This window comes from Rattus norvegicus, chromosome 2 (assembly GCF_036323735.1).
Source record: "Rattus norvegicus strain BN/NHsdMcwi chromosome 2, GRCr8, whole genome shotgun sequence".
Lineage (NCBI taxonomy): Eukaryota > Metazoa > Chordata > Mammalia > Rodentia > Muridae > Rattus > Rattus norvegicus.
In genome coordinates, this window is record NC_086020.1 from 7,426,998 (window position 1) to 7,451,092 (window position 24,095).

Sequence of the window (24,095 nt, forward strand, 5' to 3'; positions counted from 1 at the left end):
CCCCTTCTAAGACGGACTGAAGCATCCACAATTTTAGATTGATCTCAACCATTCCCCCCACCCCCATGGCATCTCTTGTTAAAGGCACTTAAAGAAGACTAAGCTATCATGCTATTGTTATTGAAATATGCTATTTTATTTCTTAGTTTTAATGAAATTTTATTATTCTAAGTTCAATTGTTGTTGTTTTTTTAAGACTGAAGGAGCAATAGGTTATGCGTATTGGGTTTGTACAACATTACAAGACAAAAGCAACAGAGAAACAGAGCTATATCAGTACAACATCCTCCAGATGAATGCTGTCCCTGCAGCACAGGGCGTTCTCTGTAAATATGTAGGTAAGACACCTAGCGCGTATGGTGCAGTATCGGACTACTGAAATGACTTAATTCTTTTTAAATCACCCATCCTATGTTAAATATTAGTGTTATTCAGATGCTACCTTAACTTTTTGTTGCTACTTGGAAGGAGTACAATTGTTAAATCAAAATAATGACTTTGAAAAAGTGATAAACTGCCCTCTATTACTTTCTGATTGAAGATGTTCTTGTACTAATGGAAGTGTGCTGAAGGCTAATGGTTCTGAGTCGCTGCTGCTGTCTTTCCGCTGTAGTCCATTTCAGTGTGGGCAGTGGATGTTTTACTTCCCTTAGCTTGTGCTTCATCTTTGCGAAGAAGATCACAATTCCCAAGTTGCATAGATATAATTAGGAGAATTAGAAAAGATAATACGTAGGAGTTACTGAACCCATGCCCAGGGACTATAACCTTTCCTGTTAACTCATGATTATCCTGTAAGATATTGAGAAAAATACACTTAGATTTAGGAAACTCGCAGAGTGGTAAAGCTTATTAACTTCACCTGGTAATAATTTACTTTGTTTTTAAAACAAAACTACCTCTGTCTCCACTTCTGTCTCCACTTGGCTTAGTGCTCAGGTCTGAGAACTTAGCAGACTGTGCAACTGAGTGTCAGCTGGCCTACCTGCTACTTAGGATTTCAGAGAGACCAGTGCTACAAAGTATTGGAGGAAATCAGAGAGCAGCAGCAGATTTACATGAAATGAAACACAGGAGAGAAGGGTTCTACTTAAGTTATCAACAGTCAGTTCTCTTGTGCCTGTGGTATGTGCAGAGGGTACTGCGTTCACAGGCATCAGCACGTTGGGACGTTGTCATCTGTTGCAGTATGCAGACAGGAAGGACACTGCTAAGTTCCCAGAAATAAGGAGTGTGAACTCAGAAATCTTATTTACCAATTTTCTTACCTTAAAACAACCTAAATAAAGGATTTACATAAAGAGGTAAATTTCTTAATAAAATGCAGATGTCTAAAATGATGAACAAAATTTTCTAACAAGTGTGCACAGCTGGTTCTCAAACAGTGGAGTCATTTTCGCAGACTTGTGTATATTCTGTGTGCTTGGCTAGAAACACTAACAGAGTAGAAGTAGAGCAAAGAGAGATGCTGCTGAGTATGTGTTGAGCATCCTTGTCTGTTCTCCTGAGTTCGAGAGTATATGGAGTTTCTAACTCTTTCTGATGGTTTTGTGATCTTGTAGCGTGACTTTAGGGATTTTGAGAATGACTTTGACCCAACAGAAGGAAAGAGCCCCAAGAGCAGGCACTAAGCTAAGAGCTGGTGTGTGGGGGTGAGGGTGGGGGTGTTCAGACCCATTTAGACCCTGTGCTTGCCCTTCATCTGTGAGTTCATATGAACCTTGCCTGGTTGATTCAGAGGGCCTTGTCTTGCTGTCTTCCATCCCCTCTGGCCCTTACACTCTTTTTGCCTTCTTCTCTTCTGGATTCTCTGAGCTTTGAGGGGAGGCATTTGACGGAGACATCTCAGTAAGAGCTGTGTGTTCCAAGGTCTTAAAGAGAACATATTTAAACTATAAATGTAACTAGAAACCTCATAAAACTCTTCAATATTATTCAGTGATTTAGAAGAATTATCAAAGATCATTGGTATACTCAAGATAAATTAGACTATTATGCTTAATAATATTGATCTCAGTAGGTAATCTCCAGTTTTGAGATACTGAAACAAAAAGAATTTAACTGTTGCTTTTGTGAATATAGTCATGAGTATACACATTAAAGATATTTGTGAATTTCCAGAAAGAATTCAGAATTACGCTCCAGCGTTCACAATGTTGGGTTATTTAAACGAGCATCTGCAGTTGAAAAGGGAAGCAGCTGAGGCATACCAAAGGTAGGCTGTGCTCCAGGGATGTCTCTTACTATGCTGTCAGTGTTCTTACTGCTTAGTTTTGGGACAAAAGAACTAATGAGAGTTTTGTCTCCTTTCCTGATCCTCATTGTATTACCTTGTAGAAGGTGACAGATGTAATTCCAAGTTTTCAGCTGTATTTTAGGTTCCATTGGGTCACAGATCAGGGCAGAAAACAAATCCTCATAGATTTTGATTTTAAAAATATATCCCCTACAGTTAGACGGAAATAACAACGTGAATATTTGCTTGACTTACCTCATTATCTATAACATATTTACTTCTATAAATAAATGTTTATTGGATATTGTGTGCCAAGAAGTGTCCTTGGCATGAAAAATTTATCAGGGAATTAAAATAAATGAGGCCCTGTTCTCCTGGAGCTCCTCAGTGGGAGACACTCAGTAAGCTAATAATATCTGGTTACTAATGCGTGCTACGAAAGAATTAGAGTAGGCTCTTGAGCCAGAGAAATGGGAAGATACATTTTAGATCAAATGACAGCAAGTCCTCCCAAACAGAAATAGTTTGCTATTATTTAATGAACAAAAGCCATGTACTAGAGAGTAATGACTATCCTGGAGACCAGTAGGAAATGGAACAAAGTATTCTCTTATAGGTTAAGGTACCACGAAAATAACTCTTCATCTCATGAGTGACTACTAAATAACTACTAAAAGAGCTGATTGCCTAACTTTAAGGCACACCACTGTTTCAGATGTAAGTAAATATTCAGAAGATGTCTAGTCATGTGTAATGAGGTATCCTAAATACTTAACTACATCCTTTTGTGGATTCCTATGTAGTTCAAAGGAATAATCACATACGATGAAGTTATTGTTTTCAGTTGATGGAATATTTACCAAAAAAACAAAACAAACAAAAACCCCACAATTTGCTGCTTACAATGTTAGTAAACTTAGAGTAAATAAAATATAGAGTATAACAGTTAACACATCAAAACCAGACAACTTAATGGTGTTTGCTACTTTTCTTTTAACCGTATTCATGTTGTGTAGATACTGCTGACTCTGACATCACCAGACTTCAATCCTGTGGATATGTACCAGTCCTTTTGACTGACCATAGCAACTGTATTATGTGTTGTGATATTTTGAGGTTTTAAGCATAAATAGTGTATAAATTTAACCAGAAGTGTAGTTTTGATTTTTTTTAGCATTTTATGCTTCTTGAGCATATTGTTTTTCATGTAACATCAAATAGATAAACAAAACAAAACAAAACAAAAACCAAAAAAAAACCAAAAAAAAACCCCCAAACTTGATTATTTTTCCTGGCAGATCCTCTTTAAAAAGAAAAGAAAGAAATTAAAAAATAAAGGTTAACTTCTCCCCCCTTGCCTAGAGAGAACACAGTGGGAGAAAAAAAAAGTTGGTTTTAGATTTTGGTAAATGTATTCTAAGCCCAGTGGGACCTTTCATCTTTTCTTGTAACTCATTGTCTTTTAGTGTTTCTGTGTGGGCAGTCTCAGAGTACATGAAAGCATTCAATTTTTCTGCCTTCCTACATAAATATTTTCATAAATATAGACATAAATAAATGTCTTTATTTGTAAAAAATAAGTAGATTATTTTTTACTGATAACCTAAAATTTAAATGCCTCTGTGGTGTCAACTTACTGAAATATGAATAAGCAGCCATTAATAGCATTAAAGAATTAGTAGAATTGAAACAAACAAATATCAATCTATGGATATAGCTCAGGAGGAATGTGTAAAACAAAATGTTTCACATGTGGAATTCAAAAATACCCTGTTTTAATTTTTTTTAAGGGCAACTGCACTGTTACATTCTGCAGAAGACCAACATACTTACAATGTTACAGTAAGAAACTGGGGCAGATTGTTGTGGTAAGGCTGTTTTTCTCCCATTAATTCTATGAATCTATATCTGAGGGAAAAAATCTTGTCCCTACAGATGTGAAGACTAGTACCCAGAGCACTGGGATGCCTCATTCCAAGTGCCAGAATGTGTCAAGCTTTATGTATTCTTAAAAACTAGCCTGAGTATGCTTTATGGAGAGTGACTGTTGGAGCCCATGTTTAATGGTCTGGATAGAAGCTTACTTAACTAGTTGGAGAATTGGATTTGTTTGGATCAGCTATATACTTAAACTGGGAATAAATATTATGGTCTAGGGGATCCTTTGGTATAGTACTAAAAAGGACATTGTTCAGGACAATGGAACGAGGCTTCCTTTAGATTCTTCTGACTGAGGAGGACAGGCTAACTGTTGCTTTAGGGGATTGAGGCTAGATCCCCTAGCTAGAGCATGAATGGGTTTATGACTCATGGGTGATTTCTTAGATGTAGAGCTGCCCTAAATTTGAACAGTCTAGTTTGAAGTACATTAAATTTCAGCTTAGTGCTTTCGGATCAGTCTTTACATCTCCTAAGGACCTGCACATAGTGGCATTAGGTAGCCAGTTCTTCCTGTCCCCACTGTTACTAAAGCAAACCCATTAATGGGGAATTTTGCTGGTTGCCTAATAAGGTTTCTAAACTATTATATTTTAGTAGTTGGTAGAATCAAGTCTGTTAATTTCAGGGTTTTGTTGAAGCAGAGGATACCTAGAATAAGAAGCTCATATTTCAACTTTTTAGGTTTGATATTTCATATAGACTAAATATCTTTGAAGAAAATTTAGCCTTCTATAGAAAATTGGCCATCTATTTTCTTTTTTAAAAGGATTTATTTATTTTTATTTCATGTGTGTATGTGACTATCTGTATGTATATATGTGAAATGTGTATCTGTTCCCCAGAGGTGCCAGGAAGGGCTTGGAGCCCTTGCTGCCTGAGTTAACAGATGGTCCTGAGCCACCCAGTATGAGTGCTGGGTACTGACATGGGACTTCTGTGAGGCCATTGTATGCTTTAACCCCTGAGCATATCTCCAGCCCCCTTTTGGTTTTATTTTGAAATATCTGGAACACACAGGCTTATGTACACAATAAGCTATACTGTGTAAGTTGATGAATAAACATTACTCTTGGGTAAAACATGAATATTCTGTGAGTTTGCTTCAAGTTTCCATTTCAAAGACCAAGCCATAACGCTGATGATGTTTCTTTCCTCTTTTTCCTTCCTTTTTCTCTCTACACATTTCTCAAGATTTTCACTGAAAGAAATATATATGTATATTTTATAAATGAACTATATCAAAGGATAGCCTTCTTTTAATTAGAGCTTAGCTGTATACCTTCATCTTTGTAAAGCTAGGATTTGAAGCCAAGGTTGCTGGGATTTTTAACTGCCTTTTGTAGCTTCAAAGATTAGTATGCTCTATACCGGAAGAGTCTCAGAAATATTAACTTAGATAACACTTGGGGCAGCAGAGTTGACACAGCAGAGTGCTCGCTGCTCCTCCTGAGGCCCTGAGTTTGGTTTCCAGCACCTATGTGAGGCAGCTCACAGCCACCGGTAACTCAAACTGCTAGAGCGCTCTTCTGGCTCTACTGGCACCCACATGCATGTGACATAAACTCACAGAGGCACACACACATACATAAATGAAAGCTATCTTTATGTGATAGCAGATGAGCCTATGTGACTTCACGGAAGATAAACAGCCAGCCATTTCACTGTTATGATCCCTAGTGCATGTTAGCTTTTCTGAGTACATATTGAAACACAAAACAATAAAAAAAATAAAATTTTAATAAATTTTCTCAGAATTTTATTGTGTCAATATGCCATTCAAAGAATGGGTATATGGGTAGTTTATAGGAAGGCTAGGTTTTCACTCTTAACTAAATATTTATAACTTACTGAAGAGTCTAGACCCATACTCTTAGAATAATATTTAACTAGTATAGTAAGCGTAAAAATTAGATTTTTTTTAAAAATAAAAGCCAACCTGAAATTGTTCTTATAATGGGATTTAAGAAATGTTTGTTAAGAAAAAAAGCAAAGCATTTAAGAGAGTAACTTGAGTTTTCCAGAGCCATTCATTTTTACATGTAATTTAAGAGGAAAAAACATGCACTCAAGTCCTATGTGTCTACCTATGTGTGCCTTCTACTTTAATTTTTTTCAACAATGTGAGCAGTAATATATTTTATTTGCCAAATTACTATAAGAAAGGACATGTAAATAAGTCATTAAACATAGTTGAATAAGTCCATATTCTTTTGTGAAAGAAAAATTAACATTATTATCTTTAAAAGTAAGTTGTGCTTCCTTCTTAGCTCCATTGGTGACTATGACAAAGCTCTCCAGGCCTTTAAGTCAACGCCCCTTGCAGAGTTGGAGGACATCATAGGCTTTGCACTGGCATTGTTTATGAAGGGCCTGTATAAGGAGAGCAGCACAGGCAAGTAATCATGCTACTTGAAGCTTTTTCGAAATATAAAATGCTGTGATTGTGGTAGGGTTGTGGATTTTAATTAGTTAAAATTTTAAAAATATATTTGTATAGATTTGTGTATGTTAGTTCATGGTTGTGTACCTAATCTTCTTAGAGGCCAGAAGAAAGCAACTGGAGTTATAGACAGTTGTAAGTTACTGTGTGAGTGCTGGGAATTGAACCTTGATCTTCTGGAAGAGCAGCCAATGCTCTTAACTGTTAAGCCATATCTCCAGCTCTGGGGTTACAGCGTTTGCTAAACTCTGACTAGGAGTCCGGAGCCATAAAAAGATTGTTCATATGTCATCTCATTAGTGTGGGATGATGATGAGTAATCTTAATGAACAATTTAAACTGAGCATCCATTGGACATTTTGAGGAGACTAAGGCACAGGTCTTTATGGTTGATGTGTAAGTTAGCATTTGAAAGCAGATACTTACTATTCTAATACTGTTTAAATGAAATTTTTTGATAAGTGAAAGCTTCAGTTTTTGTTAGTAATATATTTTTATTTCTCCAAACATTTTAGGTGAGGAAATTCTGATATACATGGGCTGTGCCACCATGCATATAGTATACTTAAATATTATCTGGTTGGTCAAGGTGATGATCTGTACTAGGAATGTGATTAGACATTGATGTTTCCAAGTCTCTTTTGCTACCTAAGGTGACTAAGACCTCAAAGTCTATTCTGCAGGTAGAAGGTGGGGATTGTCACCTAACAAACTTAAAGGCGTCCTCAGAGTTACTTTGGAATAGCTGAAGACCATGGTAGGTTTTATTCTGTCTGCTTGAAAACAAAAGAACAAGGAAGAAGGAATTTCAGTTAGATCTGTTTTCAAAAGTAGGATTAGGAAGGGGAAAATGCTGTGTTTTCTTAGTTAGAATTGCTTTTATATTTTGCTTCCTGTCCTCTTCTCTGTAATAGCCTATGAGAGAGCCTTGACTGTTTGTAAATCAGAGCAAGACAAAGCTCACATCTTGACAGCTATGGCAGTAACAGAATATAAACAAGGAAAAATGGATGCAGCCAAGTCATTACTCTTCAAATGGTATGTATATGCAGCTGGCTTTAACACTTACCAGTCAGATCCTTAAAGTCTTTGAGATAAGATTTGAACAATGTAAAATAAGTTTTAAATGTTTTAGGAACTTTTAAGTATATGGAAGGAATTGGACTGCCTTGTTCTAAATTGACAGTCTTGGGTGGAGTTACCTATGGCTTAATCCATAGCTTTGTATCTATCCAATATTGCTTATTTAGTTTCAAGAATAATTGACCACACAGACCACTTAGTAAAATGAATCATGAGCTGATCTGTGTTCGGTTGCCAAGATCTTCAAAGTGGCTTCCTTTCTTCCTCTTCAAGTTAATCTGGAAAAAAAAAGGGGGGGGGGGTTCATTTAAAGTGTCTTTAAAGATACCTGTAGAACTAACATACTTCTGGTTTTGAAACAAGTTACAAAGAGAACCTGTGATAATGGAGTTATTTATACAGTACTTGTTGAGTTCTTGAAGCCTGATGGTTTTGTTTTAGAAGGTTGGCTGTAATTTTCCAGGGGCAGTAGATGGTTAATACAGGATATTGGAAAGTGCTTACCGATGAGGTTTGCTGGTCTTTCGGGTCTTACAGATTCTCATAGGACAGAAGGTCCCTCCCTACTTCAGGAGGCTTATAGTTCCACCACTTCATATAGGAGCTCTCCTCGGTTTCTGTGACAACAAACACATTGCCTCAATAGCTGTCCCTTAGTCCCCAAGGAAGGGACATCTGTTACTCTGGAAATCTCTTCCCTGGTCTGCACTGTCCGTGACTGCTTGATGTGCCATGATGAGAAGAGGCCCTTGGAACCTGTGTATATAAAAATGGAGCAGTTTCTGACCCTTTAAGCAGTGAGGAAAATTGATAAGACCTTCTGAAAATGGTTTCCAGTTACAACTCTGTGACTTTGCTGGGAAGGGCTGAGAACCTATTCTCTAGTGCCAGCCCTAGTGGGCCCTGGGTCTCTTTCTTCTTAAACTAGAAGCATGCAAGGTCAGGTTCTGTGCTGAGGAGACCAGGGAACATACTTAGTCTCTCAGCAGTAGCTGTCTATCAGGGGGGGCCTCCTCCTACCTGCCACCCACCAGACCCATGGTGGACTAAAACCTGGTGCTTCTGGTGTCTGTGGTCCCTGCCACTGCTGTGGGACTGACGCCTTGTTCTACCAGAAAGTGGCTGCCCCTCCTTAGTTGAGTCTGAGGAGACAAAGCAGAATGCTGGCATCTCTAATCTGCATCTTCTGATCTTCCTTTAATTAAATAGAGTTTTACTAAAACTAAACATTTTACTAAAGTTGTTGTCATTATTTGCTTAATACTGAGACTCAAAGAGGCCAATTTATGTTTCTAAAACATAGACATAATGACTTGAAATGAGATTTGTCAATTTATGCTGTGAAAGACCATTGCTATTTTGCTCCAGTCAGATAATTATTATATTTAAATATAAAGAATTATTTTTATATTAAGCACAAAATTGACTTATTTTAATGAATGTTTAAGAAAATAGCTTTTTGTATTAAGCCAAACCTCTTGATTGATATTAGACTACTGCTCTCATGGCTAACAGACTACTAAATATTTATTTCTAGCTCTATATTAAAGGAACCAACTGCAGAAAGCCTCCAAGTACTATGTGCTCTAGGGCTGGCAATGCAGGATGCTACACTGTCAAAAGCAGCACTTAACGAGTTACTGAAGCATATCAAACAGAAAAATGATTATCACAGGTACCTTCTTACCTCAGCAATTTACGCACTCCAGGGCCACAGTGTGGCAGTGCAAAGACAAGTGGCCAAGGCTGTGCACAGGTGAGTCTCATTTGGGGACTAACTATATTTGATGTGATTGTGTTCAACTTTTAGGATTTAGTATGATGATAGAATGAAATATGTGTCTCGTTTTGGAAATCAGACTGCTTGTTATTTTGGTCAGTTGATAAGTTTTTCCTTTTTTGGAAGGGGGAGAAACTCCAGTTTTTGATATAAAAGTCTGTAATTTTAAGTTTGTAATATTGTCAGTTCATTAATTGATCTATATCAACACATATCTTTAGACTAGGCTGGCCTCTGAGTTTGAGGTCAGCCTAGTCTACAGAGAGAGTTCCAAGGACAGCCAAGGCTATTCAGAGACCTTGACTCTCCAAACCAAACCAAACCAAACCAAACCAAACCAAACCAAACCAAACCAACCAAACAACAACAAAAGCCAAAATGATATTTAACAGGAGTTATTTTTATTTTCATATGCTGTACCTTTAATTTCTTTTTCTTTTTCTTTCTTTCTTTTTTTTTTTTTCTTTTCTTTTTTTCGGAGCTGGGGACCGAACCCAGGGCCTTGCGCTTGCTAGGCAAGTGCTCTACCACTGAGCTAAATCCCCAACCCCTAATTTCGTTTTCTTTCTTCATTTATTCATATTAACAACCTTTGTGGATTGAGTGTGTTGTTTTTTGTTTTTTGTTTTTTTTTTGAGGGGGGTGAGTGAGGTACACACAAGTAGTGTGTACTTATGAGGATGGGAGGACAATTTGCAGGGCTCACTTCTCTCCTAGCTCATATGGCTAATCCATATGGTTCCCATATGGTTAAGGTTTTCATACATCAGAGGTTTTCAACCTATGGCTCTCAACCAATTTGATAAACCGCTGTCTTCAAAATATTTACATTAAGACTCATAACATCAAATTTACATTTATGAAGTAGCAACAACATAAATTTATTATTGGGGGTCACTGCACCATGAGGAATTGTATGACAAGAGTTGCAGCGTTAGGAAGGTTGAGAGCCTCAATCCCAGGTCAGGTTAAGTGCCTTAATCCATTGAATCATCTCTTTGGCTGGACTGAAAAATTTAATATGAAATATGTTCCTTATGAACTGTTTCTTTAGAGCCATCCTCCTGCTGTATAATCCTATGCCTTTAAAGTTTTTTGTAGTTCTTCTGAACACACATTCTATGTTTCCTTAACTGTTTTTGTCTCATAATTTTTTTCACCATGATACTGTTTTCCTTTGTGTTTTAAGAATTTAAGAATGTAAGAACTCTTAGTGTATAGAAAACAGTATAGTTTGTTTTCTAAAGTTTAAAGTATTTTCAGTTAAATGTGGGAAATTAATATGAACTTGCTTAGGTGTCTAAAACACTTTCAACTTAAAATATTTGCTGTGATTTTGTTAAAAAACTCCCATCTTTAAGGTGAGCATTTTTATGTTTCCTCTAGTAATCCTGCTGACCCAGCCCTTTGGTCTTTGCTGTCTCGAATTGTTGCTCAGTACACCCAGCAGAATGCAAAGGTGAGTAATGCCTAATATTCTGACAAGTAGCCTGTGGTATGTTTAAAATAGATATATAGATATATATATGCATATTTATATTATTATACATGTATATATATTTATATATATATATGCACACACAGAGAAAGAGAGAGAAGGGGGGAGGGAGAGGGATTGAGAGAGAGAGAGCACAAGAGAGAGAGCTCGCGCTTCACTGTGTATCTCTGGCTGGCCTGGAATTTCCTGTGTTGACTAGGCTGAATTCAGCCTTACAGAGTCTGCCTACCTTTCTTTCTTTTTTGAGTGCTGGAAATAATGGCATCAGCCATTACACTCACCTTAAATATATTTTTAAAATACAGCATTTTTCTTAAAAATTTTAAGCACAATGAAGAAAACATCGTTATTTAATCAGTGATGATTTGCACTAATACTAGACTGAGTATCCTCCATATATTTACAAACTGTTGTGATTATTATGAACACTACAAAGTAGGAGAGCGTTAATGCTCTGAAAATACACAGATTATCTCAATGTCTATATAAATAAGTAATATGCATAACAAATAAGCATTAGTGACTGTATTTTTATATTCCAAAAGATGATTTTATTTAAAAACTGTCTAAAGATAAGATAATAATACAAACATTGCTAATATCTAAAAATCTCATATACTGTATTTTAGTCATAATTTTAAGGTATCTATATTTTATTAGTTTCTGCTGTTAATATTTCCTTTCTTTTCTCATTTAAATGGTTGGCAAACAATAGAAACACCTAATTTGTCTTGAAAACTTATTTAGTCATACGTTTTAGTCTTAGAGTCTTTGTTTCTACAGTCCATTGTTCTCCTGATCTTGATTCAAGGTGGCTTTATGCCTTTCACTGACGGTACCTTCTGGAGCATTATTTGCAGACATAATTTGAACCTCAGGATTAAAATAGCTGCATATGAAAGAGTTTGTACTTGTTTTTGTACATTTATATTTAGGGCTCTGTGTTAGCCAGGCTATTCAATTCCTGGGTCTCGTCATCCTGGAGACGTTCAGCAGTTCCTGAGCTTCTGTGTGTGAATTCTGGGCTTGTCCCACGGGCAGATGAGCTTCAGTATTGGCATCTGCAAATGGCATAAATGGTCTTTCTGACTCTAGATTTCTGTCTCTAGATTCTGTCCCTTTAACCTTCAGTTTGAATTTGATAAATCCATGATAACTTGTCAGTTATTCAGTCCTTTTAGGAGTATGTTTTAAAATATTTCATCCCAGTACTTCTCAGACATTCACAGGCCATGTGTTGGCATTACCTAGTATTATTAAATCAGCTTGTAATTTAGCAAGGCTGAGACAGCACTGAGAGTCTAGGTTTGTAAGAACCTTTCAGGCGGTGTCCATGCTTCTGATTCACAGGCCATTTGGGTAGTGGGCTTTTAGCTATTTTGATAGGATGCGTTGGACACTGAGTAAATTGCATATTGTGCAAGAGTTACTCTAGTACACTTAGGTGTGTGTGTTAAACAGTAGTACACAGTTTCTGTAATGACTATTCAGTTTCTCGGAAAGGAAGCTTGAGGCCTTGAGGTTAAGTAACTTGTGCAAAATCATGGTTGTTGTTGATGGTTTTCAATCCACTAATTCTGGAATCTTCACACTCTGCTATGCTGTCTTTTTCTTAATCTGCCTTTGTTTTATATTCATATAACTCTAAAGCTTTATTTCAGCATTCTATATGTGAAGCCTAGTGCACATGTGAAATAAAATCTAAGGTGTAAAATACTTGTGAGGAAATCATTGCATTTGCTGCTGATATTTTTGAAACAGACTGTCAAACAGCCTAAGCTGGCTCTGACCTCATGGCAATTCTCCTGTCTCAGCATTCTGAGTGTTAAGGTTGTAGGCATGAACCACTATGTCTGGCAAAATCATTCTTATAATTCACTTTTTTTCTTTTGGGTGAACTAGTATCCAACAATTTGAATTCAAAATTTTTAGATTTTTTTTTCTTTTTTAGTAATTGATTTTGTCATTGAAAAGGTAATCAGCTTTCTCACACGGGAGCATTTAGTATTAAGGACGGTAGAGGTTTGAAGAATCCTGATTTCTTTCTTGGTTTTTGAAAAGTCAGAACAGGAGCTCAAGCAGTGAAGGAACCTGGAGGCAGGAGCTGATTCAGAGGTCATGGAGGGGTGCTCTTTACTGCCGTTCTCCTTGTGGGTTCATCAGCCTGCTCTCTTACAGAACCCAGGGCTACGAGTCGAAGGATGGGACTGCCAACAGTGGGCTGGCTGGGCCCTCCCCCAACAATCACCAATTAAGAAACTGTCCTCCAGGCTTGCTTACCTGTAGCCTGATCTTATGGTGGCGTTTTCTCACTTGGGCCTCCCTCCTCTCAGATGACTCTTGCTTGTGTCCAGTTGACATAAAACCAGCCAGCACACACTCCTTTACTTTTGATTACATTTTTGTGCACTCATCCACCACAAAATACATGAAAATTCAATGACAGTGAAAACTATAAAACAGTTAGCTTTTTGCTCTTCTCATGACTCATGGGTCCTTGACCTGAATTATGTCTCACGTCTGATAGCATCCAGCTTCCTCCTTCTACGTGGCCTACTATACACACATGTACATTTGTTTACATACACATGTGTACATTGCAGGCTAAGATCCACATACATGGGAGAACATGTGTTGTCTTTCTTTCTGAGATAGAATGACATTCTAAGTCCATTCATTTTTCTATAAAATTTGTGATTCCATTGTTCTTGAGAGCTAAGCAGTATTCCATTACATCTGTCTGTTTATATGTCCATGCATGCATCCATTCATCCATCCATCCATCTCTGTATCTATCACATTTTTATTATCAGTTCATCTGTTGATTTCCAGCTAGGTATTTTGCAGGAGTAAACAGTGCTAATTTGTATTTGCTACCCTGCATCACTCTATTTGCCATGCTTTCTTTCAGCATGTTTGTGTTGTTAGGCAACATATGCATTTACTTGGTGCCCCTACAAAATCATCTTACTTTTGAACTTGTCGTATTATGATAACAAAGTGAAATGATCAAAGTAGACAGATTTTCTTTCTTAAAGTTCTATTAATATATTGATATTGACAGAATTTACAAGTGTAAATTTGCTGAAAACTGAACTTCTCAAATGATTTGCAGGGAAAATTTTATTAGCCTTACTGTTTCATGAAAAGCTTTGCATTTGTCTAAATAATATGTTTTGTTATAGGGTGGTGCTGTTGCTGGCAGTGTGGCTCATATTCTGGATTCGAATCATGGAAAGGTTAGTTTTTATTCTCATACAAAGGAAATAGTTAACTTGTTAAATAGTATTAATGAGTCAGAAAATGTTCCTCATTGCTTTAGGGTTTATATCTTACCAAATACAGGCCTTTTACTTTTGAAAAGAGGAATCTGTAACAGAGAATTGATAAGCACATCTCCTTTTCTTCTTGTATAGAAGGCTTTATTGTACACTGCAGTGAACCAGTTGGCCATGGGAGGCAGTACAGCAGAAGACAAAAGCAGCACTGCTCTAAAGACCATTCAGAAGGCAGCCTTCCTTTCTCCAGGTGACTATATGACCTGTTTTACTAATCTGGATGCCATCAAGTTTACATTTGTGGTTTAAAAGAAGAAAGTTTGTATTCTCATGATAGAAGAAATTATAAGTATGTATTTTTAGGTTTTGTGTATTACTTCATTATCTGAATGTGACTTTTATTAATTATATGAATTGTTTAAACAGACCGATGAGAATGTTTTCATAGAGATACTTAATTATCTGTTATTGAAAGTATGAGTGACATTTTCAGGCTATTTTATATCAATTTTACATCAGTCTGGTCTAATGCAGTTTATCTATACCTACTAAATTACTTAATATAGTATTTTTGTGTGGTTAACTCTGGAGGGTTGGGGTATGTTTTGTATAGTGTGTTACAAAATCTAACAAGATGTGTGTTTTGTATAGTGTATTAACCTTTAGCCATCTTAGAAGATGGGGATGGCATGGTGGTGGGGAGAGGCCACACAGCATGCTCCATCTCAGTCAGGAACTAGAGAAAGATGGTGGTTGCCACTCATCTCTTGCTCTCTGTCTGTTACACTGGAACAGTGGGCCACACAATGGCTCTATCACATTCAGGGCAGATCTTTTCTCAAATATATATGTCTGGAAACACACTCAGAGGAGTGTTTCTATTATGATTCTAAATCATTTCAAGTTAATAAGACTGACTGACAGGTAGGGTAACTGTTAGAAACAGCTCACTTTAGTGAGCTATTGTTAACTCTAGGAGGCTGGTGTGTTTCCATTGTTAGTCCTGGAAATGTTAGAGGGTTAGGAGGTCACATTTTGTAGGGTTACAAAGCACAGTTGTATACTTTTGTCTTAACTATGAAATGCAGGGTCACACAGTTGCTTTTCCCAGGTACACACAATCTACATGCAGCATGCATCGGCACCATGAGATTTTTTTCATGCTTTCATGGTGGAACATAGGTTCAGTGTTGACTTTTTCCTCTGAGTTTCACTATTCTTAAGAATCAAAACACAGAACACAGCCAAAATGTGTTCACTTGTTTATCCTTAGACCAAGCTTTTTAAATAGGAAGAAATGTCTCCTTGAAAGTAGTCCTCATGTCTAGTGAGTGTGTGCAGTGACTCTCCATCATAACAGTACTACAGGGACTGAATCAACTAGCCATGTGACAGGCAGGAACTTACTCAGACAGTTTCTTTATGAAAATGTTCAGAAAATTTCAAGATTCAGAACCAGTTTGTTTTTAGAAAACAAGTTAGCTTTCTTTTAAGGTCATGAAATTTTTAAAAAATATAGTTAACCTTTTTGGGAAAGACAAACTTTTATTTATGATAGTTTGGAGGAGCATGTTGATATGAACAAGGCTTTAACTATATTTCTTGTTTAGATGATCCTGCTGTCTGGGCTGGCTTGATGGCAGCCTGCCATGCAGATGATAAACTGGCTTTGGTCAGTAACACTCAGCCAAAGAGGGTAGATTTATACTTGGCATTGCAGTCTGCTGTTTCTGCTTCACGTAAGTTTTTGTATGTTTTAAATGCTTACAATATGTTTTGATCATATTCTTTTCCCTCACCTAAGTCCTTCCAAATCCTCCCTCCCTCCCTACCCACCCAACTTCATGTTCTTTCTCTCTCAAAAAACAAACAAAAAACCCCCAGAAAATAAAATAAAAACAAAAAAGAGCAAAAGCACCAAACAACAACAACAGCAAAGAAAAGCAGACAAGAAACCATGGAGTCCATTTTGTCTTGGTCAGCTGTTCCTGGGCGTGAGGTCTCCTGTGGAGCGTGGTTGATATAGCCAGTGTCACTCTGCTACAGAAAATACCAGTCTCCTCACTGGTATCAGTGTCACATAGCTTTTTGGTGAGGGGTGAGACTTTGTGCCTACTTCCCCTTATCTGCCCTGTGATTTTGATCTGACTTGAATTTGTGTAGGTCTTGCAAATTCATATTTGCATTAGCCCTTTTTTGTTTGGAAGACACTCTTCCTTGATGCCATCTACTGCCTCTAGCTGTTAGCATCCTTTTGTATCCCCTCCTGCAATTATCTCTGCATCTTGAGAGTAGGAGTTTGATAAGGACATCTCATTAAGAGCTGAGTATTACAAGTTCTCTTGTCTCTGTACATTGTCTAATTGTAGGTCTCTGTGTTAAGTACTATCTACTACAAGAAGAAGCTTCTCTGGTGAAGGGGGGTTACATTTGGGCTTGTGAGATATTTTGAGTTGCCTTTTCTACAATAAAATATGTACATGTTTAAAGTTTAAGTTACTTTGCAGCGGTAGCTGACCTGTCTCAGTTCCTCTGAGGCCAGAAACTGCAGTCTCTGGCATTTAACACCTTTGTGCAAGGTGGAAAAATAGGGATCTATTTTCATTTTTCTATATACAGACTGCCAGAACCATTTATTGAAGATGCTTCCTTTTTTCCATTGTATATTTTTGGCTTCTCTGTTAAACATCAAGTGTCTGTAAGTGTGTGGTTTTATTTCTGGGTCTTCAGTTCTATTCCACTGATCAACTGTCTCTGTCCCTGTATCAATACCATGCTCTTTTTATCACTATTGCTCTGTAGTATACCTTGAGGTCAGAGATGGTGATTCCCCAAAAGTTCTCTTATTGTTAAGAATTATTTTTGCTAATCTGGGTCTTTTGTGTTTTTTTTTTTTTGATAAACTTGAAAATTGCTCTTTCCATATCTTTGAATAATTGTGTTGGGATTTTGGTGAAGATTGCACTGAATCTGTAAATCTGTAGATTGTTTTTTGTACGGTGGCTTTTTTTTTTTTTGCTAAAACAACAGCTTATTTTTATTAAATAATTATTATTTCTTCTTTTCTTTTTTTTTTAATCGATCTTTATTAACTTGGGTATTTCTTATTTACATTTCAATTGTTATTCGCTTTCCCGGTTTCCAGGCCAACATCCACTAGCCCCTCTCCCTCCACTTCTATATCGGTGTTCCCCTCCTCATCCTCCCCCCATTGCCACCCTCCCCCCAACAATCACATTCACTGGGGGTTCAGTCTTGGCAGGACCAAGTGCTTCCCCTTCCACTGGTGCTCTTACTAGGCTATTCATTGCTACCTATGAGGTTGGAGCCCAGGGTCAGTCCATGTATAGTCTTTGGGTAGTGACTTAGTCCCTGGAAGCTCTGGTTGGTTGGCATTGTTGTTCATATGGGGGTCTCGAGCCCCTTCAAGCTCTTTCAGTCCTTTCTCTGATTCCTTCAACAGGGGTCCCGTCTGCAGTTCAATGGTTTAATGATGGCATTCGCCTATGTATTTGCTGTATTCTGGCTGTGTCTTTCAGGACTGATCTACATCCGGTTCCTGTCAGCCTGCACTTCTTTGCTTCATCCATCTTATCTGGTTTGGTGGCTGTATATGTATGGGCCACACATGGGGCAGGCTCTGTTCTAAACTTTGCCTCCCTATTCCCTCCAAAGGGTATTCTTTTTCCCCTTTTAGAGAAGGAGTGAAGCATTCGCATTTTGGTCATCCTTCTTGAGTTTCATGTTTGAACCCCATTTTTTAATAGGGTTATTTGTCTCCCTGGGTCTAACTTCTTGAGTTCTTTGTATATTTTGGATATAAGCCCCCTATCAGTTGTAGGATTGGTAAAGATCTTTTCCCAATCTGTTGGTTGCTGTTTTGTCCTAACAACAGTGTCCTTTGCCTTACAGAAGCTTTGCAGTTTTATGAGATCCCATTTGTTGATTCTTTATCTAAGAGCAGAGGCCATTGGTGTTTTCTTCAGGAAATTTCCTCCAGTGCCCATGAGTTCAAGATGCTTCCCCACTTTTTCTTCTATTAGTTTGAGGGTATCTAGTTTGATGTGGAGGTCTTTGATCCACTTGGACTTAAGCTTTGTACAGGGTGATAAGAATGGATCGATTTGCATTCTTCTACATTCCGACCTCTAGTTGAACCGGCACCATTTGCTGAAAATGCTATCTTTTTTCCATTGGATGGTTTTGGCTCCTTTGTCAAAAATCAAGTGACCATAGGTGTGTGGGTTCATTTCTGGGTCTTCAATTCTATTCCACTGGCTTATCTGTCTGTCTCTGTATCAGTACCATACAGTCTTTATCACTATTGCTCTGTAATACTGCTTCAGTTGAAGGATAGGGATTCCCCTGGATTTTTTTATTTTGTTGAGGATAGTTTTAGCTATCCTGGGTTTTTTGTTATTCCAGATGAACTTGCAAGTTGTTCTGTCTAGCTCTATGAAGAATTTAGTTGGAATTTTGATGGGGATTGCATTGAATCCATAGATCGCTTTTGGTAAAATGGCCATTTTTACTATGTTAGTCCTGCCAATCCATGAGCATGGGAGATCTTTCCATCTTCTGAGATCTTTTTCAATTTCTTTCTTCAGAGACTTGAAGTTCTTATCATACAGATCTTTCACTTGCTTGGCTAAAGTCACACCGAGGTATTTTATATTATTTGGGACTATTATGAAGGGTGTAATTTCCCTAATTTCTTTCTCGGCTTGTTTCTCCTTTGTGTAGAGGAAGGCTACTGATTTATTTGAGTTAATTTTATACCCAGCCAGTTTGCTGAAGGTGTTTATCAGGTTCAGTAGTTCTCTGTTGGGACTTTTGGGATCACTTAAGTACATAATCATATCGTCTGCAAATAGTGATACTGTGACTTCTTCCTTTCCAATCTCTATCTGTTTGATCTCCTTTTGCTGTCTGATCGCTCTGGCTAGGACTTTCAGAACTATATTGAGTAAGTAGGGAGAGAGTGGGCAGCCTTGTCTAGTCCCTGATTTTAGTGGGATTGCTTCAAGTTTCTCTCCATTTAGTTTAATATTAGCTACTGGCTTGCTGTATATGGCTTTTACTATGTTTAGGTATGGGCCTTGAATTACTATTCTTTCCAGTTCTTTTATCATGAAGGGTTGTTGAATTTTGTCAAATGCTTTCTCAGCATCGAATGAAATGATCATATAGTTCTTATCTGTCAGTTTGTTTATATAGTGGATTAGATTGATGGTTTTCCATATATTAAACCATCCCTGCATCCCTGGAATGAAGTCTTGGATTCGTTTTTCAAGAATTTTATTGAGTACCTTTGCGTCGATATTCATAAGGGAAATTGGTCAGAAGTTTTCTTTCTTTGTTGGGTCTTTGTGTGGTTTAGGTATAAGAGTAATTGTGGCTTCATAGAGGGAATTCGGTAGTGCTCAATTTCGTGTGTTTCAATTTCGTGGAATAGTTTGGATAGTATTGGTATGAGGTCTTCTATGAAGGTCTGATAGAATTCTGCACTGAACCCGTCTGGACCTGGGCTCTTTTTGGTTAGGAGACCTTTTATGACTGCTTTTATTTCTTTAGGAGTTATGGGATTGTTTCAATGTTTTATCTGTTCCTGATTTAACTTCGGTACCTGGTATCTGTCTAGGAAATTGTCCATTTCCTCCAGATTTTCCAGTTTTGTTGAATATAGGCTTTTGTAGTAGGATCTGATGACTTTTTGAATTTCCTCTGGCTCTGTTGTTATGTCTCCCTTTTCATTTCTGATTTTGTTAATTTGGGCACACTTTCTGTGTCCTCTGGTTAATCTGGCTAAGGGTTTATCTATTTTGTTGATTTTTTTTCTCAAAGAACCAGCTCCAGGTTCTGTTGATTCTTTGTATAGTCCTTTTTGTGTCTACTTGGTTGATTTCAGCTCTGAGTTTGATTATTTCCTGCCTTCTACTCCTCCTGGGTGTATTTGCTTCTTGTTGTTCTAGAGCTTTTAGGTGTGCTGTGAAGCTGCTGATATATGCTCTCTCCTGTTTCTTTCTGCAAGCACTCAGAGTTATGAGTTTTCCTCTTAGCACAGCTTTCATTGTGTGCCATAATTTGGGTATGTTGTACCTTCATTTTCATTAAATTCTAAGAATTCTTTAATTTCTTTCTTTATTTCTCCCTTGACCAGGTTATCATTGAGTAGAGCATTATTCAACTTCCACGTATATGTAGGCGTTCTTTCCTTATTGTTATTGAAGACCAGCTCTAGCCCGTGGTGGTCTGATAGGACGCAGGATTATTTCTATCTTTCTCTATCTATTGAGGCCTGTTTTATGACTGATTATAGGTCAATTTTGGAGAAAGTACCATAAGGTGGTGAGTAGAAGGTATATCCTTTTCTTTTAGGATAGAATGTTCTATAAATATCTGTTAAATCCATTTGGTTCATGACTTCTCTTCGTTTGTCTATGTCTCTGTTTAAGTTCTGTTTCTATGATCTGTCCATTGATGAGAGTGGGGTGTTGAAATCTCCTACTATCATTGTGTGAGGTGCAATGTGTGCTTTGAGGTTTAGCTGCCCTTGTATTTAGAGGATAGATATTTAGGATTGAGAGTTCATCTTGGTGGATTTTTCCTTTGATGAATATGAAGTGTCCTTCCTTATCTTTTTTGATGACTTTTGGTTGAAAATCAATTTTATTCAATATTAGAGTGGTACTCTAGCTTGCTTCTTCAGACTATTTGCTTGGAAAGTTGTTTTCCAGCCTTTCACTCTGAGGTAGTGTCTGTCTTTGTCTCTGAGACGTGTTTCCTGTAGGCAGCAAAATGGTCGGTCCTCATTTCATGTCCAGTTTGTTAATTTATGTCTTTTTATTGGTGAATTGAGTCCATTGATGTTGAGAGATATTATGGATTAGTGATTTTTGCTTCCTCTTGTATTCGTATTTGGATGGGAGATTATGTTTGTGTGCATGTCTTCTCTTTGTTTTGTTGCATGACAATTAGTTTCTTGGTTTTTCTAGGGTGTTGCTTGCCTCCTTATGTTGGGCTTTACCACTTATTATCCTTTGTAGGGCTGGATTATAGAAGGATATTGTGTAAATTTGGTTTTGTCATGGAATATCTTGGTTTCTCCATGTATGTTAATTGAGAGTTTTGCAGGATACCGTAACCTGGGCTGGCATTTGTGTTCTCTTAGGGTCTGTATGACATCTGTCCAGGATCTTCTGGCTTTCATAGTTCTGGTGAGAATTCTGGTATAATTCTGATAGGTCTGCTTTTATATATTACTTGACATTTTTCTCATACTGCTTTTAATATTCTTTATTTGTTTTGTGCATTTGGTGTTTACACTATTATGTGACGGGAGAAGTTTCTCTTCTGGTCCAATCTATTTGGAGCTCTTGTAGGCTTCCTGTATGTTTATGGGCATCTCTTTCTTTAGGTTAGGGAAGTTTTCTTCTATGGTTTTGTTGAAGATATTTACTTGTCCTTTGAGCTGGGAGTCTTCACTCTCTTCTATACCTATTATCCTTAGGTTTGATCTTCTCATTGTGTCCTGGATTTCCTGTATGTTTTGGGCCAGTATCTTTTTCTGTTTTAAATTATCTTTGACAGTTGTGTCGGTGATTTCTCTGGAATCTTCTGCTCCTGAGATTCTCTCTTCCATCTCTTGTATTCTGTTGGTGAAGCTTGTATCTACAGCTCCTTGTCTCTTCTTTTGGTTTTCTATATCCAGGGTTGTTTCCATGTGTTCTTTCTTGATTGCTTCTATTTCCATTTTTAATTCCTCCACCTGTTTGTGTTTTCCTGGAATTCTTTCAGGGATTTTTGCATTTCCTCTCTATAGGCTTCTGCTTGTTTGTGTTTTCCTGCATTTCTCTAAGGGAGTTCTTTATGTCTTTCTTGAAGTCCTCCATCATCATGATCAAATGTGATTTAAAATCTAGATCTTGGTTTTCTGGTTTGTTTGGATAATCAGTTTGCTTTGGTGGGAGAGTTGTGCTCCGATGATGCCATGTAGTCTTGGTTTCTTTTGCTTGGGTTCCTGCGCTGCCTCTTGCCATCACGTTGTCTCCCGTGTTACCTTGTTCTGCCTTTTCTGACAGTGGTTAGATCGTCCTATAGGCCTGTGTGTCAGGAGTGCTGTAGACCTGTTTTCCTGTTCTCTTTCTGCCAGTTATGGGCACTGAGTGTTCTGCTTTCAGGCATGTAGTCTTTCCTGTCTACTGGTCTTCAGGTGTTCCTGTGGGCATGTGTCTTGAGTCCACCAGGCAGGTCACTTGGAACAGAAAAGTTGGTCTTACCTCTGGTCTCAGACCTGGAGTCATTTCGTTTATCCAGGTTTCAGCTCTCTGTGAGGGCAGCAACCAGAAGGGCCTGCCCCTCCTTTGCTAGGGACCCTGTGCACAGGGGGCTTAGAGTGCTAGGCACTTTCCTCTAGAGTCAGAAATGTGGGCAGAGAGTGGTCTCCTCTGGCTTCCCAGGTTTGTCTGCCCCTCTGAAGGTCTAGCTCTTCCTCCCATGGGATTTGGGTGCAGGGAACTGTTTGACCGGGTCCCTTCAGATCTGGGCATTGTCTGGACCGCAGCACTGAGTGTCCCTATCTTCCTGTTCCCAGAGGCCCTATACAGTTTCCTCTTGGGCCAGGCATGTGGGCAAGAGTGGCTAGTACTGGTGGTCTCTCCTGCCCTGCAGTCTCAGGAGTGCCCACCTGTCTGGGTGGTAAGCTCTTTCTCCCATGGGGTTTTTGAGCAAGGAGCTGTGGGCCGGGATCAGCGAGGTTCGGGTCCTAGCTAGAAACCTTATTTATTCTTTTCTTATATAAATTAATACTTTTTTATTTTAATAGATTTATTTGTTTACATTTCAAATGTTATTCCCTTTCCTGGTTTCCTGGACAGAAGCTCCCTATTCCATCTCCCTTCCTTTCTTCTATAAGGGTGTTCCCTTCCCCATCCAACCCCCTTATCCCCCCTGACATTTTCCTACACTGGGGTTTCCAGCCTTGGGGGACTCCTACTTGGGGCTTCTACTTCCATTTGTGCCCAAGAAGGAGGATGGCCATTTTTACTATGTTAATTCTACCAAGCCATGATCATGGGAGATATCTCCACTATATAAACAACCTCAATGAAAAACAAATCACGTGATCATCTCATTAGGTGCTGAAAAAGCATTTGACAAAATACAATACCCCTACATGGTAAAAGTATTGGAGAGATCAGGAATTCAAGGCCCATACATAAACTTAATAAAAGCAATACACAACAAACCAACATCCAATATCAAATTAAGTGGAAAGATACTTGAACAATCCCGCTAAAATCAAGGACAAGGCTGCCCACTCTATCCATATCTATGTAATATAGTACTTGAAATTCTAGCTAGAGCAATAAGACAAGGAGATCAAGGGGATACAAATTGGCAAAGAAGAAGTCAAGGTATCACTATTTGTAGATGACTGGATAGTATACATAAGCAATCACAAAAATTCAACCAGAGAACTTCTACAGCTGGTAAACAACTTGAAAGTTGCTGGATATAAAATTAACTTAAACAGATCAGTAGCCTTCCTTCCTTTATACAAATGATAAATGCGCTAAGCAAAACATTAGAGAAACAACGTCCTTCATGGTAGTCACAAATAATATAAACTATATTGGGGTAACTCTAACCAAACAAGTGAAAGATATATATGACAAGAACTTCAAGTCTCTCAATAAAGAAATCAACGAAGACTTCTTTTTTAATTTTTTTTTTGAGCTTTTAAACTTTTCAGATGTCTTTTTTTTTTTTTAACATTTTTTTTTTTTATTAACTTGAGTATTTCTTATATACATTTCGAGTGTTATTCCCTTTCCCGG

The 24,095-nt window shown here is 37.8% G+C and overlaps 1 protein-coding gene across 13 annotated transcripts in view; it reads left to right on the top strand.

Annotated features, from left to right (window-relative positions):
• Nucleotides 1–24,095, top strand: part of Skic3 (SKI3 subunit of superkiller complex) — a 162,935-nt gene that overhangs the window by 63,581 nt on the left and 75,259 nt on the right. For all 13 annotated transcript variants that reach the window (XM_063281455.1, XM_063281449.1, XM_063281457.1 and 10 more), the window contains 10 exons: nt 197–338; nt 2,122–2,215; nt 4,027–4,104; nt 6,445–6,569; nt 7,532–7,655; nt 9,238–9,456; nt 10,867–10,939; nt 14,164–14,217; nt 14,395–14,506; nt 15,867–15,995. In XM_063281455.1, coding sequence (XP_063137525.1) covers nt 197–338; nt 2,122–2,215; nt 4,027–4,104; nt 6,445–6,569; nt 7,532–7,655; nt 9,238–9,456; nt 10,867–10,939; nt 14,164–14,217; nt 14,395–14,506; nt 15,867–15,995 — 1,150 coding nt within the window. The remainder of the gene's footprint in view (nt 1–196; nt 339–2,121; nt 2,216–4,026; nt 4,105–6,444; nt 6,570–7,531; nt 7,656–9,237; nt 9,457–10,866; nt 10,940–14,163; nt 14,218–14,394; nt 14,507–15,866; nt 15,996–24,095) is intronic.